At 35.8% G+C, this 18,130-nt stretch overlaps 1 protein-coding gene across 4 annotated transcripts in view; it reads right to left on the bottom strand.

Annotated features, from left to right (window-relative positions):
- Cdk13 (cyclin dependent kinase 13) overlaps positions 1 to 18,130 on the bottom strand; it is a 90,081-nt gene that overhangs the window by 31,763 nt on the left and 40,188 nt on the right. For all 4 annotated transcript variants that reach the window (XM_040755632.1, XM_040755630.1, XM_040755631.1 and 1 more), the window contains exons 4-6: positions 17,587 to 17,726; positions 15,270 to 15,440; positions 514 to 703 (exon numbers count right to left, since the gene is read on the bottom strand). In XM_040755632.1, coding sequence (XP_040611566.1) covers positions 514 to 703; positions 15,270 to 15,440; positions 17,587 to 17,726 — 501 coding nt within the window. The remainder of the gene's footprint in view (positions 1 to 513; positions 704 to 15,269; positions 15,441 to 17,586; positions 17,727 to 18,130) is intronic.

Here is an 18,130-nt window from a genome sequence, read left to right on the forward strand (position 1 = left end):
TCTTTTTGTTGTTATATACCCATTCAATCATCCACATCTACATGTTCTTAGTTTTCAGATTCAACCAGCTTTAGATCAAAACTGAAGATGCACGCTCTTGTGTGTTAATATTTCCAACACAATAGTGTACCAACTATTAAAAAAAATTTGCCTTTTTAATCTAGACAAATACTACCCTATTTTAGGAAGGTCCTAAAGACCCTAAAAGGATGCAGTGGTTTTAAGAGTAGTCTTAGAAACAATGCCCCTAAGGGGCCCAGCACACAATTGTTCTTTCAGTGGCATGAGTATGATGATGTATCAGGCACTGCATCAGTCTCTACTTAGAAAAGTACCTCAGTGACACCAGGGCATAGGAGTACTTAAAGTAGATAGTACTCAAGAAATCAGTCTGAAATCTATGTGTAAGCTGACTATTGTTCATTACTCAAGAAATCTGAAGCAATAAACTGATTTTTACAGGTAGTTATATATTACATTAACAATTTAAACACATAAAGTTCATATCCATACCTATTATTTAGAAGGATATTTGAACATTTAATATCTCTATGCAAAAAGTTCTTCTTATGACAATAATCCAGGCCTTCCATGAGCTGTCTCATAAAAGATTTTATATGGTTTTCATTAAAATGAACCAAGCCTGATTCCAGTAGTCCCATCAGATCATGGTCCATATATTCAAACACCAGGTAAAATGCACCTGAGAATGAGAACAATTAACATATTAAATGCTTTTATTCCTACAATCTATCTAGAGGCTCAGAATTTTTTAAATAAAATACTGGTATGGGATTAACCTTGACAATAATAGCTACTTTGTCACACACTTGTATTCTCTCAATACTTAATATCAAAAAATGTCTCAAGAAAACAGCAAAAGCAATTTTCTTCTAAAGAAAGCCCTTATGATACAAATCAACTCCGCTGATTTCCACATTTTATAGTTTTTGATCTGATTAAATTCTTACCAATGTCAGACAAATTGTTTTTCAGTATGAAGTGAATAAAATCTGTATGGTTCAAAGAAAATTAAAAAGTTGTTGAGAGAATTGATTTTAAAATAAGGATGTGAGCCCAAACAGACCAAAATCATCTTTAAATAGCTTCTATTAAACTTTCAACAGACGCATAAGTTGTTTATAAGATGGTAAGTGAAAGCATAAAAATTACAACTTTACCTTATACAACCAGTGTTTAAAGCTCTCACTAAAACGTATGCAAACTGAATCCAAAACTATACATAGAATAGTACAATAAAGTAAAGCTTTACAGAGTGACTTCCAGGAAAGCCACAACTACACAGAGAAACCATGTCTTGAAAAAGAAAAAAAACTAACAAAAGCCATGCCATCCTCTGTGAAAGGAGGAAAACCAGCCAAAGAAGATGCCCAAACACAGTACACGATCAGCTAACTTTAAATAGAGCAAAGAACTTTCAAAAACAATGCAATTGATGAATACTTTCTAAAAATGTATTGTACCTCTCTGAAGACAATAATGTGCCCACCCCCGCCATATTTAAAAGGAAAATGCTAGGTATTCTGAGATAAAATCGTCATAGTTGCTAATTCTATGTAGATATTAATATGCAAAATGTAAGGTAAACTTATATATAGAAGGAAAATACAATTGCAGTTATTGGTAGGTGAGTATCTTCCTAAACATTTAAGAGAATATAGAGGAAGTCAGTGGATTAAGAGAAAAGTCTATATGCACACAACCACAATCATTGAAAGGTTTAAGGGTTGGGGAGATGGCTCCATGACTAAGAGTGTTTGCTGCAGAAACCTGAAAACTAGAGTTCAAATCTCTAGCATCCAAGCAGCAAAAGCTGGACATGGTTGTGAGGATTTACAATCTGTATTGGGGGCAAAACAGGCAGACACTGTGTCACTGGCTAACCAGTCTACCTGAAATGGCAAGAGCTTCAGGTTCAACAAGAGAACCTATTTCAAGGAAATAATTACACGGATATAACAGAACCCCTTCATCCTCCTCCAGATTCTACATGAGCACATGCATCCCTGCATGCACACACACATACGAACACATGAACATACTACACACTCACAAAAATTGTTAATGATACAATAACAGAAAAATACAAATGACTAGAACTAAATTATAACAAGAATTAAACATCAAGATAGAAAAAATCAATAAAAGGGCTGATTTAGGTTTTATTCTTTTCCTGAGGGAGAAGGGGTGGACACTTAACTTCATAAAATTATAAAATTCACCTTGAAGAAATTGTATCAAATCATCATCCAAAACACTGTTGAAATACACACTTTACCATACAAGAAATTAATATGCCCTGTCCATTCTTACAGAAAGACATAACCATGTAATAAAACACAAACCAGAAACAAATTACAAATGTTTCCAATAGTTATGGAAACAGCAATTTCAATTTTAAGAAAGCAAAAAATGACAAGAAAATAACTCATTTAGATAAAATTATATCTCACAGGGAGAGAAGCAGTTACATCAAAGACAAACTAATGAAAATTAACTAACAAAGTCAGCTAAATAATGACTTAGGAATGCCACTGGAAGAAAATATAGATCCAATGGGGAAAATGACAACTGGGGAAATACTGTCTGCGATATAATAAACATCCTTAATGTAAAAGAAAGCCTTATAAACTAGTGCAAAAGAAACTCCTCCCACAGAACAAGATGGGAAATAAAACAGATGATCAGGTGGACACAAAGGTGTAGCACTTTGGAAGTAGGAAAAGATCAGAAGTTCAAAATCATACCCAGCTCTGCATTAGGTTAAAACAGAGCCTCCAATATTCAAAAGAATGTCTGTGTCCAAAGCAACATTAAATATACTTAATCTTAATACTATTCCAAACAATATACCATTTTAACAAAAATATTTCAAAAACAGCATACAATATTAACAAAGGTGGGGGGAGCATAAATACTTAGAAGATATGTTTAATTTCTAATTTCACAGCTCACAGAGTAAGCCACTAGCTATGGAGCACTTCTGGCTAGTCCAAAAAAGGTTTTACATATAAAGTATGTACCAGATTTCTATTAATTAATATAAAATACCTCAATATCTCAGGAATATGCTACACAACTAGGTATGATACACAGGCATGCAACACACAGAGAAGAATCTCAAATGCAAGGTCAAGCTAGTATATAGCAAGACTTTTCTCAGAAAAATAAACTGCAAATAATTAATTATAATAATGGCTAATGATATGGCTCAGTGGTTAAAAGTCCTTGTTCTTTCAGAAGACCTGTGTTCAGTTCTATTCCTAGAACCCATTATCAAGTGTCTCTCAACTGTCTGTAATTGTAGCTTCAGGGGATACAATCTCTTCTGGCTTCCATTAGCAACACACACACACACACACACACACACACACACACACACACACACACACACACACACACACACACACACACACACACACACCCTGTAATAATAATAAATGCCAAATTGATTATACAATGAAATAATTTAGCAGACACTGAACTAAAAATTATTAAAATTGGCTGCATGGTGGCAGTGCATGCCTTTAATCCCAGCACTAAGGAGGCAGAGGTAGGCAGATCTCAAAGAAGAAGGCCAGCCTAGTCTATAAAGTGATTTCCCAGATATCCAGGGCTGTTACTCAGAGAAACCCTGTCTCAAAAAACGAAACAAAAAAAATTAAAATTGATTTAACTTCATCTGTTTCATTCTGAAGCAAAATCACTAGATAACATTATATTTTGAAGTAAAAAGCTTTCTGTTGTATTTCTGTCAAGTAGCAATGAATGAGAGGAGTAAGAACTGGAGTAAGACAAAACAATATTCTGCTCTCAGAAACCATAAAATTCAATGACAAATCACTATAAACAGCAAAAATTCAGAAAAATAGTGTAACTTACAATAATCATTAATATTGGCTACCAGTTATAAGATAAAATAGAACCCATTGGTAATAGTTAATTAAATTTTTAAAAAACTCCTAATTCCTTTATGAGACAGAAAAGCACACAGACAAAAGTGCACAGAGGAATAAAACTGCCAATCTTCCCAAATTAATTTGTAAATTATGCAAAAGCCCAATTTCTAAAATTATTAGTGTTATATTTAAATAATAAAATGGCCCACAGGCTCATGTACTTGAACATCTAATGCCAAGTTACCAGACTGTTTGGGATGGTTAGGGGCTTTCTGGGAGGTGGAATTTTGTTGGAGTAAGAACAATGAAGGAAGACTTTGATTTTATAGCCTGGCCTTACTCTAGATGAAATGTGATCACTGGGCTTCCTGGCTGCCATGCATGCCTTTCCTGCCATGTTGGACCAAATCCCCTCATGAACTGTAAGCAAAAATAAATTCTTTTTTCCCTAACTTGCTTTTGGCCAGGGTATTTTATCACAGCAAGAAAAGTAACAAATATAATCAGTAAAAAAATTCCCCTACAATGTAGATCATATAAAAAATAATTGAGAAAAACAAAAGCATCTGAAAGAGAAAATATTTTCTTATTATTTTATGTGCACTGGTGTTTTACCTGCATGTATGTCTGTGTGAGGGTGTCAGATCCGGAAGTTAACTGCCAAGAGAGTGCTGGGATTTGAAACAGTCAGTGCTCTTAAACAATTGAGCCATTAAGCAATGGCTCTACATCCTATTTTTAAATTTATTTAAATTATAATGTAAACTACTTAGGTAATTAAAAAGTGCAATTCAAGAAATCCAAAAATAGATTCCCAAGTACACACTGAACTTTTACTGTAGGGTAGACTGTGGGACTGGCATACATGAGGACCTGCCTCAGAAGACAGGCAAGCATGAGGACCTGATTCCAGATCCCCAGCACCCATGAAAATCCCAGGCAATAAGGCACATGATTATAATACCAGTGTTGGGAAGATCCCTATAGTTCACTGATCAGCCAGACTAGCTGACGATAATGAGGAATCCTGTCTCAAAAAACTGAAGTAGAGAGCAATTAAGAAAACACCCAAATAATGCCGGGCAGTGGTGGCGCATGCCTTTAATCCCAGCACTTGGGAGGCAGAGGCAGGCGGATCTCTGTGAGTTCAAGGCCAGGCTGGACCGACAACCTCCAAAACAATACAGAGAAACCCTGTCTCATAAACACAAAAAAAAAAAAAAAAAAAAAAAAAAGGAAGAAGGAGGAGGAGGAGGAGGAGGAGGAGGAAGAGGAGGAGGAGGAGGAGGAAGAGGAGGAAGACACCAGTTGATAGTGACCTCTCTCTGGCTTTCACATGCACTTAACACATGCCCCCAAATAGATACCTACACCCCACATACACCCACCAACCCACCCCACAGAGAGACAGAAAAGAGAGGGAGATAGAGACAAATGCCAACAGATTATTTTACTTCTTAGTAAGTAGTGGTAGGATAACTGAATACCCAGATAAAAAGGTAAAAATAGTGTGCCCTAATAACACCCACCAATATAAAAAGCATTCTAGGACTAAGAAATAAAAAACAGAATTATTTGTTGAAAATAATTCCTTATACTGAGAGTAGGGAAAAACACCCCCCTAACCAGCAAAAAACAGTAAGAAGACAAATAACTGTGATTACTATCTCTAAATCAGAAAAACAGGCAGATATAACCTCAAAACAAACCCATGGGGGCTGGAACAATGGCTCAGTAGGTAAAGGCACTTGCCAAGCAAGTCCCAACACTAGAGGTAGATAGATTCCCAGAACCCACAAAAAGGTAAAAGGATAAAATCAACCCCACCAAGTTGTCCTCTGACCACATGTGCACCATAGTTATATACCCCCATACATACATCATGTATGTAATCAATGATGATAAACTATAAACAAAAGCAAAGAAATCTCCATGGAAGTCATTACCAAAGTAGGAAGCCCAAAAATGTAACCAATGAGCTGGAAACCTAGTGTGAATTAAGTTTGAATAGATGGTAAGGGGATAGACTTAGCCAAGAGAGGTATCTAACTAGGCCTGACAACCTAAGTTGGACACCCAAATGCAACAAGGTGCAAGAAAGAACCATCTCTCAATAGCTGTCCTCTGAACTTTAAGCTGAAAGGCACACAGGAACATGCACCCCTACACACACACACACACACACACACACACACACACACACACACACACACACACACACAGCCAAACAGAGTAAATTCATAATAATCATGATAATAACAATAATACTAATATGCAGTAAGGGATTCGGTCTTGGACTCCAGTACTTTTCCTAGATTTTTATCACTAGAAGCCCAACATCAAAATTATCATGAAAGAAATTCACAGTGTCTCAGGTAAAATGAGGAAAGAGTTATTTGTGATATTCCTAGAACAGTGGTCGCAACCTGTGGGTCACAACCCCTTTACAAGTCAGAAACTTTCCCCAGGGGTCACATATCAGATATTTACATTACAATTCATAATATTATGAAGTAGCAACAAAAATAATTTTATGGTTAGGGGTCACCACAACATGAGGAAATGTATTAGCCAATAGGGTCTACTGGAATCTTCCACCTGTGGAGCTCTCCTAGCCTTCAACTAACCAAAACAAGGCTCAACTCTAGCACACTGTAGCTGTTTCTATCTCATGTAAGGAAGAAAAATCAGTCACAATAAAGAAGTATCTATGAACAGCACAGCCTCAAAGCACAAGCTTGCTAAAAACTAAAGAAATAATAGTCCCCCTACCCCTATTCCATACCATTAATAGTGCTCATAGACAAAAAACCAGAGAGTTCGTCAAAAGAGCATGTTTCAGGCCCTATTTAAAAAGAAAAAAGAAAAAAAAAACTTCAGAGAAGCTGAAAAACAACTAACTAGGAAGACAAGCCATAAACAAGAGAGGAAATTCTAGCCTCAAATCCTAACTAATATAACAAATGCTAAAAATAGCCCAAACAGATAGCCAGGTGAGCATAAAAGCTTACACTTTTAAAGGCCTATGTACTTCAGTAATCATGTATTACTTAGGACTTCAAAGAAAATTTACAAGGTATATTAAAACAGTCTCAAGAAACACAATAAGCATCAGCATCAGCATCAAAAGTAGAGAGAATTATCTGATCGGGAACTTTCACAAGCTATTGGGAGCATGCTAGGAACACCAGTGGAAATGAGTCAGAACAGATGGGCAATGTAAGAAAAAAAAACACTTCTAAGAATTGGAGGTTTTGTTGGAATTTTAACACTAACAGAAATAAAGAATGTCTTTTCAGTATCCTGTCTAAAGCCAAGTCTATTTACACTCTTTGTGATACGGACAATAATGACTTTGCTGCTCACCTCTTGTATAAGATCAAGCCAGCACATCACAATACTTTGTAAGCCATTGAAGTGCTTCACAAAGGAGGGAGGGCTTACCACTGTACTATTATTTCATTATTCCACATGGAAAGGGGTGCTACAGTTTGAATCTTAAAATTACTAATATGTATATGTAAATATACTAATTTGGAAATCAATGCTAGTAATAACAAGCTCTAGTACTCTTCTTGGCTGTCTATGCTAAAGACTGTTCTAAGAAGGCACCTGTATAATAAAGGAAAACAAACTGTTTCTACTTTTAAAATTGGGATGTGATTATCTTTCACAGGCTTATCAATATACCAAACACATCCAAGGAAAGAATCACTGAGTACAAAAAATATGTCTACAGGAATGTTCAAAAGTGATGAGTAGCTGGGCAGTGGTGGGGCATGACTTTAATTCCAACAGTCAGGAGGCAGAGGCAGGCAGATAGATCTCTGTGAGTTCAAGTGCAGCCTAGTCTACAGAGCTAGTTTCAGGACAGCCAAGGCTTAGGGAGAGGAAAGGAAGAGAGGGGAGGGAGAGAGGGGAAGGGAAAGAGGGGAGGGAAGAGGGTAGAAAGGGGAAAAGAGGAAGGGAGTGGGGAGTGGGAAGAGAAGAGGAGAAGAGGGGAAGGGAGTGGAGGGAAGGGGGATGGAGAGGGAGAGGGGGAGAAGAGAAGTGATATATAGAGTGATGGTGGTGATACCAAAAAAATGGATAGTGCAGACTATCCAAAGACCATAAAATAATCACAAGATGTTAACACTATTTCAAGGCTGGAAAAGAGGAAAAGAGAAAAGGAACCAGAAGAAACACTGAAGGCAATAATGAGTAAGAAAGCATGCCCTGGAATTATTGAAAGCCACAGATGTTTCCCTATGTGCCATTAGTAAACAGCCATAATTTGAAACAAAAAACATGAGCTGGGCATGGTTGGCACATACATTTAATTCTAGCAGTCAGTAGGCAGGCAGATCTATGAGTTAAAGACTAAGCTGGTCTTCAGAGTTCCAGGACAGTAAAAGCTACACTGAGAGAAACCCTGTCTTGAAGAAACATAAGTTCACACACACATCTATGGAAAAACTACACAATTCTAATGGAATAAATTATAAAACCAGATAAATGCAAAAATGATCCATGTATATAAATAGTATGCTCAGCATATCAGATATCAGTTCTTCCTTGCTTAATGTATATATTTAACACAATCTTAATTAAAAACTCCACCACGTTACTTTGAGGGTATCGATAAAATGACTCTAAAGTTTAACTGGCTAAGGACAGATCCAGAAGGGCAATACAATGTTTAAGGAGAAAAGTTAAAGAACAAAGACTCCCCAATCTAAGACTTACTATATACGCTCCCATCAATACATGGTGAAACTGATGAAAAAACATGAAAGCAGATGAGTGGTACACAAGAAAAACATAGAAATAGATTGATAAAAAGTAGAGGGCTCATCTTCAATAAACACGGGAAGGTAGTACAGTGGAGAACAGAGTTTTCAAGAAAATGCTGCTGAGCAAATTTATTAATATGTAAACAAAAATAATTCTACAAACAGCTACGTATCATTCACCAAAATTACTTTGGGAGGGCCTTTTCAAGACAGGGTTTCTATGTGTAACAACCCTTTTGTAGACCAGGCTGGTCTTCAGTACTGGGACTAAAGGTATGTGCCATCATATCTGGCTCAAAATTTACCTCTTATTGGATCACAGAACTAAGTATAAAATTGAAAACTCAACTACTAGAAAAAAATATATCCAAAAATCTAGGCTTAACTTAGGATTCATGATGATTGTATAAAAGTATTTATTTTATTTTAAAGTATGTGTCTGACACCGGGTGGTGGTGGCGGCGCACGCCTTTAATCCCAGCACTCGGGAGGCAGAGGCAGGCGGATCTCTGTGAGTTCAAGGCCGGGCTGGACCCATAGCCTCTGAAACAATACAGAGAAACCCTGTCTTGTAAAAACCAAAAAAGTATGTGTCTGAAGAGGGTGTGTGTAAATGGGTGCTAGTGCCCGCAGAGGACAGAAGCCTGATCCACTGGAGCTGGAGCTACAGACTGTTACAAGCTGCCCAATGTGTGTGCCAAGAACAAAACTCTGGTCCTCTGCAAAAGTAACCAGTGCTCTTAACTAAGCCACAGCTCAGTTCCTGGTGATAAGTTTCATATATATAAAAGGCTGACACCACAATATGTGAAAACTGAACCTAATAAAATGTCCCTTTTTGAAAAACACCCTTGGAGAATAAAAACACAATTTGAGAGAAAATCTTAATGCAATACATACCAGATTAAGAAAGTCTGGTTTCCAAAACATTCAAAAAGTTCTTAAAATTTTATGAGACTCAGCATGGTGGTCTATAATCTCAACTACTCAGAAAGATGAGAAAGAAGGCTCCAAAGGTCCCCCCCATAAATTAAAATCATACCCAAACTCTCAAGTCAAAGTTTGGTGCCTAAACTCTCAGCGTGCAATGAACTTACAGACTACACAAGCTCGGGGACTAAAGATCAAACAGGAATTAACCATCACAGACACTAAAACACTAATGAAGTAAAATAATTTTCCATTAAATTTTAAATAGTTTCCACCTGTTCTAGAAACAGACTAACCCAAAAAAGAAAAAAGGCATCAGCACACTTTGAGTATATACTAAGGAAGGCCCTGAAGAGAAAATCCTGTATTTCAGAAAACCAGACTTTCTCAATAAACATGAATATCTGGTGTCATAGCAGAACTTAGTTTTATTTTTGGCACAGTCAAGGATTGAACCTAGGATGTCATACAATCTGCAGCTCTAAACAGAGCGTGGGTCTCTGAAAACAGCTTTATGACACTAATCAACCAAGCTTAACCTGCTGAGTGTTTTCTGTGAGACTCTCTCATAGAAATATCAAAAGTTATATCCATAAAGCTTCACTAATGTGACTGCCTACTCATGAACCAAACACGGACAACAACAACAGACATGCTAACATGGATGGTGAAAGCCCACGAGGGCTCAATCTTACACAAAACTGCAGGCAACCAAAGAATGCCAAGAGCTGGAAAAATACTCTTCACCACAGAAAAGCACATCAACTGGTTATCCAATACCAAATGTTTTCAATAAGTAACATATAATAACAATATGTAACAATAAGTAACATATAGACTAAGCAGGTTATACTTATGTACTTGGGAATATGTATGTGTATGTACATATATGTATGTATGTGTGTGTGTATGTATGTAAAAATTATTAATGAAAAGCCAGGAATTTGAAAGACAGCTAAGAGTTTGAAGGGAGGAAAGGGAAAAGAGAAATGCTGTGGTTATAATGTCAACAGAAAAGAAAAAAGATTAAAGTTTACAAAAGAAAGAAGGAGGGGTAATCTAGTTCCAGAGTGCCTTGGGACTAGGAGCTGCAAAAGGCAATCCTGTTAGAATCTCCATCCTAGTGGCCAGCCCCCAATAATCATGTTCATCGGTTCCACAAACTAAATCTATGGAAGTTCAGTAACCTATTACTTTTTGAAATAATGCTCAATAGTTAATCTTATATTTTTAACCAAAAAAAGGTACTTTTACCACCTTCTGTATGTTCATGATAGTAATAAATGGAATGTGTTTAGAGGTGACAACTTAACTGGTTTCCAGAGATACACACTTCTGAGACTGGTTACACTAAAGATAATGAATATATCCTCATCCCCAAAATGTTCTTGTGGTCATGGAATACAGTAACATAAATATTACATTAAACTTTACCTAGTCTTTTTTTAAATATTTTCTAATTATCAACAGAACAATTTTTCTGAACTTTGACATGTTTTTAATGGCTCTTATAGCATTTCCCAGTGGTAATGTGCAATGGTGATGTTCATAATTCTTTAGCTAGATATATAAATTGCTTGTACTATTTATTATAAGCAATATTATAAAGAACAATCTTATAACTATGAAAAGTCCAAATTAGAACTGTAAGTTAAAAAGTACATTTTCCCTTAAAAAAATAACAACACGTTTATCATATATTTATTATGTCCAGGGCATCACATCATGTCCTTAAAAGTTGTATTTACAGCATTATACTAATATCCTTGTCAACGATCAATACCCTTAGTATTTTATTCATTCTTTGGTATTTAGATTATATTCATTCTCAACCCTCCCTCCAATTCATCCTCTCAGATCCAACCCCCATTCTTGTCCTAATTCAGACCTTCTCCTTTGCTTTTAAATAACTGGCTACAACTAGTATTACCCATATTCATAAGGATACACAGTCATCCATGGAAGCATGGACCGCCTACCATAGATCACACCGCTCAAGAATCCTGACTCGTTCCACAGTAGCCATTAGCAGCTCCTCAGCTGACGGTAGTCTTGTGAGCCCCTTGCCTATGAATTTTTTTTCATAAATCCTTGCCTCTCCCAGCACTATAATTCCATTCAAATCTCCACCAGTAAGTTTAACCTCATATACATGTACATATGAAAATAACTATAAAGTTTTTTAAACAAAAAGTGGAAAAGACCTCTATATACCAGAAATTAAAATAGTATACAAGGCTTATAAGATAAAAAGAACAGTAGTGAGAAATACAATAGAAAAGGGTCATTGAAAAAGGAAAACCCACAAAATTCAGGACCTTATACAGAGCAATGATGTCAGAACATCTACTACGATATTAAATAGAAGCCACAACAACACATACCCTTTTTGCTCTAGATAACATGTAAGTTGAAATAATTTCCTTATGTTACTAGATACTGAGTGTACTGGTCTATATTTGAAAATATACAACAGTAACTAACCCTTCTTTATCCCCAATTTCAGTTAACTCTTCATCAGTCATGATCTAAAACTGTAAGATGAAAATTTCAAGAAATAATTCATATTTTTAAGTTGTACATCCTTCTGAGTAGTGTAATGAAACCTTACACTGTCCATTCTACCAAGAAATAAATTGTCTCTTAGTCCAGTGTACCCGTGGTGTATATTCATTTTTTTTTCCTTTGATACAAGGTCTCACTATATAACCCTGGCTGGTCTGGAATTCATTATGCAGATCCGGATAGCCTCATACTCAGAAATATCTACCTGCCCCTGCTTCCCAAGTGCTAGATTAAAGGCATTCCCTACTATACCCAGTTTCTCCTTCCTCCCTTCTGCCCACCCTCCCCTCCTCTTGCTTTCGTTTTTGTTTGTTTGAGTCGGGGCTTCTCCGTGTAGCCTTGGCTGTCCTGGAACTCATTCTGAAGATCTGGTTGGCCTCAAACTCATAGAGATTCACCTGCCTCTGCCTCCTTCATTCTGTGATTAAAGGCGTGCACCACCACCTGGTTCTAGTTTCTTTTCCCAATCTTTAAGAAAGATACAAATTAAAATGGTACTCCTATTTCCTCAGTACTTCATACTATACTATGACAAATGCACAATGGTCAGAACAGTAGAATCTGGCTGCGTGTCAATAATTTCAGGAACAAAAACAGTATTTTTGAAGTATACTTTTGTGTTTCTTAATATGAATAAAAGATACCTTGAAGTAGGCATCAAAATCTATGAAAATTTATGTTTTATGAAATAGGATGCACTGTAAAGAATAAAAAAAATCCAAAGTCTTCAGAGAATTTATAATTTAATAAGGCAAATGACCAAAAGCAGAATAGAAGGAAGGCTAACTCTTCTTTCAAAGGCATTAAGCAGCCTTTTCAAAAGTATTAGAAGTAGTATAAACTAAAACTCATTTATTCACTCAGCAATTAATCATTTTAACAAATTTGTATTGGTTGACTGTACTTGGTAGAGTCACACCAAAATAGGTACAGGGTCCATTTTTGTAAAGAAAATAAGCTAAGTAATTATTTTTAGTTATTGGGAAGGGTTTTTTTTAATCTTTTTAAATGGGGGAGTTACTTTAAATTGTGTATCTATCTAGTGGAAGTTGGAAATACTGGATAAGTAAGGCATCACCAATGAACCAAGTAATATTCAGGAACAAGAAATCCACCTTTCAAACTTCAATTCCATAACACCATACTCTGAAGGATATGGTGTGAAGGTGTGTTTGTTTGTGTGTCAGAAGTACCAACACAGAAGTATCACATGTAATGAGTTGAAGGCATCAGAGTTGTTTACTGGCATATATGTGGACCCCCAAAGTCTAACTGAAACTTTGTGCATAAGCAAAACTAGCAAAATTAGGGTTAGAGAATGAGGTATGGAGGTAACTCCACAGATGAAAACAGGAGACTCAGGGCATGTGAGAGGAAGAACAAGTACCCTCATCTGTCTGCAATGTAAAGGTGTAACAAACTGTACTGTACTTCATAGTTAAGATCCTTAATCCAATTTTTACTAACTGGTCCCCTTTTAAGAATGGGGGAAAAAACAGGCTGGGAAGAGATAAAACATCTTCCTTATAAGGTTACAACACTAACAAATTAAGTCACAAATCAGAGACATTTTATAACTAAAGTCAAGCCAGTATCTTCCTTTCAATTGTGCATTCAGAAGCAATAGAGTTAAGATGGCAACGCATGTCAAATTAATAATAATGGCTTTACAAATAACAAAAATCATAAGATGTAAGTAACTGTTAAGATGATTCTGATCTCTATACTACATACAGAATACTTTTAAGAAAAGGGTAATTTATACAAAATAATTATCATGTGATCTATCAAATATTTAAATCTGTACATCCCCGAACAGTAAGACTGTGTATGTGCAACCAGTAAAGACATTATAAACAATTTTCAATTGTAAACTGTGATGACTGATCTTTTTTATTGTCAAGTTGATATAGCACAGAATCACATGAACTGCCCAGACCAGAATGGTATGTGGAGCACTGACTTTATTTCTGATAGATACAGGTGGGCCCAAATCACTGTGGCAATACCATCTCTAGGCAGGTGGTCCTGAGCTGTATGAGATAACTAGTTAAACAAGAGCTAGCAAGTAAGGCAGCAATCAGCATTCTTCTCCATGATTTCTAGTAGGAGTTCCTGCATGGACTTTCGTGACAGAATATCACCTGGAAATGTAAACCAACCAAACAAACCCTTCAACTCCCAAGTTACTTTTTGGACAGAGTATTTTATAACAGCAACCGAAAAGAAAAGACATAGTCCAACTAATTTAAATTTGTTTTATATTAGATTTAATGTATGCCATATGGCAACTACTTTTAATAAAAGTCAAACTTAGTAGTAGTAGTATTTTTAATTAAAAGCAACCATATATCTACTTCCTGAAAGTAATTTCAAGAAAGCTGTTTCCATACTTTGCAATACATTACATGCCTGCCAAAGGGTGCCAGTAGGAGGCTGAGGTGATGGTTCGATTATGTTCAAAACCACAGAACACATATCAAAAATTGGGAATGGTCACATGCATCTGTAGCCCTAGCTCTATGTAAAGGTAGAGACAGGAATATCTTGAGGCTTGCTGGCCACTAGTAGAACTTCAGGTTCTGTGATAAATCTTGTTTCTCAGGAGAATAAAGCAGACAGGGATGGAGCAGGAAACCTGATTATCTCCTCTGGCATCAGCACACAGGCACAGGCATGCCTATCACACACATGCATAAGCACACATACCCCCCCCCACGTCTTAGTATTTTTTTCTGTGAATTCACAGAATTCATAATGTAAAAATGCAATATAAATATAGTCTAATATCTTTTCTCAATCAGTAAAAAGTACACATTAAATATATATTTAAGCTAAAAAAACTGTTACTATTCAGTACCTGGTTATAACACTGGTAAATACATTTGACTTAACTGACTCAAGAACCTCAAGAGCCACTGAAGTAAATAATGTAATTCTTTAACTCTACTAAATTTTAAAATAGCTTGACATCAGAGAACATTTTTATTTACCCAAAACTCAAATGATCATTATCTAGTAATAAAATCTTTAAGTTGGAAATATCATGAATTCAAAAACTTGAAATTTGCATACATACCTTTGTCCTTCTTAAAGTCCAAAGCATCTTCTTTATCGGTCACTATTTCCTTCATATTGATGATACTCTGGTGGGTGAGTTGCCGAAGAATTTTAATTTCTCTAATTGCTGTAATCGGGAAGCCCTCCTTTTCATTATCCAGACGTACTTTTTTTAAGGCTACCATTTCTCCTATTAGACAGTTAAATAAAATCAGGTTACTAGCTAGCAAAAAATGACATTTTTCTTAAATACTTTTATTATAATTTCCATTCCTACATTTTAAAATTATCTTTTAGTTTCCAACATAACAAATAATATCTTGTTGCTTAAGAAATTAACCTCTCAAGTAATTATGGACCATTACACTACAATTAACACTATACAACTGGTTAGGATGAGGTTGGTCTGGTTTTGTTTTATAGTCTCTATTGATACAGAAAAAGATGGTCAAGAGTGGGTTTATTACCATTCTTTTCTGTGTGGAGGGAAGGGTTAATATATCCAGGATATATATTATTCACTTATACTAATATATATTCATACTCTCATACTCTCACCTCTCTGAAAAGAAAATATACTCAAACATTTCTTGTCTGTACTCACCAATTATCTAGTCATGATAATAGGATTCAAACTATCTCAAAAGTGTTTTCCCTAATTATACTATATAACCACATAATTTAGGTATGTATGAATTAATCAGACACACATACACACACAAACACAAATATTACAAATTAAGCTTAGGTCAAGAAATGCTTTGAGATTTTGGAGGTTTATGTTGTGACATTTTGTTTATTAGCTAATAAAGCCTGCCTAAAGATCAGAATGCAAAGCTAACCATAGCCATATAGGCCAGGCAGTGGTGGTACACACCTTTAATCCCAGAAGTCAACTAGCCATTAGAAGCTGGGCATCGGTGTTGTACGCCATTTATCCCAACACTTGAGAGGAATATAAATCAGGAGGAGCCAGGAGCTCAAGATCTCAGTCAGCATTGCTTGCAATCATGCTGAGGACAGGATCGCCTCTTTAGTTGAGCCTTGGTAGAGGTAAAAACTCTTTAGTGACGTGCTTTGCTTTTCTGATCTTCAGCTTGAACCCCAGTATCTGTCTCTGGGTTTTTATTATTTGTGCTACAGGTTTAGGTGCTTTGTTTTGTTTTGTTTTGTTTTATGGGAATGTGCATAGACTTAGTAGGTCGGGCATCAATCAACATAAGAAAAAATTCACGATTATAAAGGAATATTCATTCAACTTCTTTGGAGGGAGGAAAAAAGGGACCAATGTTACAAATTTTCTAAGAAAAAAATCTATGCTCTTAATCATTAAAATTTACTTTTCATTTTTATGACTTTTTCCTATAATATAGTGTTTTAATCACTAAAGCTTCTAAAAGCTATAATTTAATCTTATTGATAATACAATATTATAGATACCAATGGTTATTCTATTTTCTAACTACCTTCATTAGTTTCTAACTATAAGGTGGTCTCCCATATGCTAAATGGCCTCAAATAACTGTCAATTTTAATCTTAGTTCATATTAAAAAAAGAACTTACGTTTAAAAAAATGTTAGTTCTGTTGGACAGTGGTGGCACACACCTTTAATCCCAGCACTTGGGAGGCAGAGGCAGGTAGACCTAAGATCGAGGCCAGCCTGGGCTACACAAAGAAATCCTACCCCCCAACCCCCAAAACTAGCTCTATGCATTATTTAGTAAAATGTCTCAACGTCTAATATAACTACTTTTTTTTCTTTGGAGAAGTCTTTCAAAGCTTCCCCCCCAGATTCTTGATAATGCTCTGAAAAACTAAGCTTTGAATCTGGTCCAAAGGTAATTTCTATAGGAGAAAATGTTGGTCAAAAGAGAAGTATTACTTGATTCTTAGTATAAAATAGCTTACTCCTAAGGGCAAGCATGGTGGAACATGCCTGTAACCCCAGCCCTCAAGAAGCTAAGGCAGGTGAGTCACAAGTTACAAGCATCCTGGGCTACATACTCAAGACTTTGCCTCAAAAGGAAAAAGAAAAACAAACTAATACTTTTGTCTAGGTACTAACAGTTTAATTACTACTCACCACAAAAAGAACATATAGATAAATCCCACTATGTATCATAAGACAAATACTGAAGGGACAATTTTATGTTTGTTGTGTGCCCATATGTACTGCTACTGGTATAAGTATACAGAAAATGCATATATAGAATAAGATTAAGACTAAACAACAGCATGGAGAATTTTTACTTCTCTGGAAATTTTTAAAGCCATACATTAAAAGAAAAACAGAAACTAAGCAAGCACATTCCACCCAAAAATTAACATTCTTACCAGTGTCTTTGTCCCTGGCTTTGTAAACTTGTCCGTAAGTACCTTCTCCAATAATACCGATGATATCAAATTTATCCACGCAGCGTTTTCCCCAGTCAATATCTTTTTCTTTGATTTCACCATAGCGAGGCCCACATATTCTATTAAATATAGTTCTGAAGTTTTTATAGACAATCAAGCAAACTGAATGAACTGTTTAATAATTCAAAATCGATCCCACCCAATCTTAAATCTGTTACTTCACCGTATTCTTGTGAACATTCATGTAAACAAATTAGTAATTATTATAAATTTTCATTTAAAAACCTATAATTTCTACATATCGACTCTTGTGTAGATTAAAGTTTAGAAAAGAGGAAAAAGAAGCAACAGTGTTTCACTGAAGGCTGTTAGAAATGTAGCTCTTCAGTAAGTGGGTAAAACCAACATTACTAGAGTCAAGATTCTCTACCCAGCCTCCAAGTTTTATTTGTTTTTCTATTCAATGATTCTCTCTCTCCCCATAAATGTGTGTGTATACAAGTATATATAGAGAGAAGGGGGT

The sequence above is a fragment of the Mesocricetus auratus genome, unplaced genomic scaffold (genome assembly GCF_017639785.1).
Source record: "Mesocricetus auratus isolate SY011 unplaced genomic scaffold, BCM_Maur_2.0 Super-Scaffold_100013, whole genome shotgun sequence".
Lineage (NCBI taxonomy): Eukaryota > Metazoa > Chordata > Mammalia > Rodentia > Cricetidae > Mesocricetus > Mesocricetus auratus.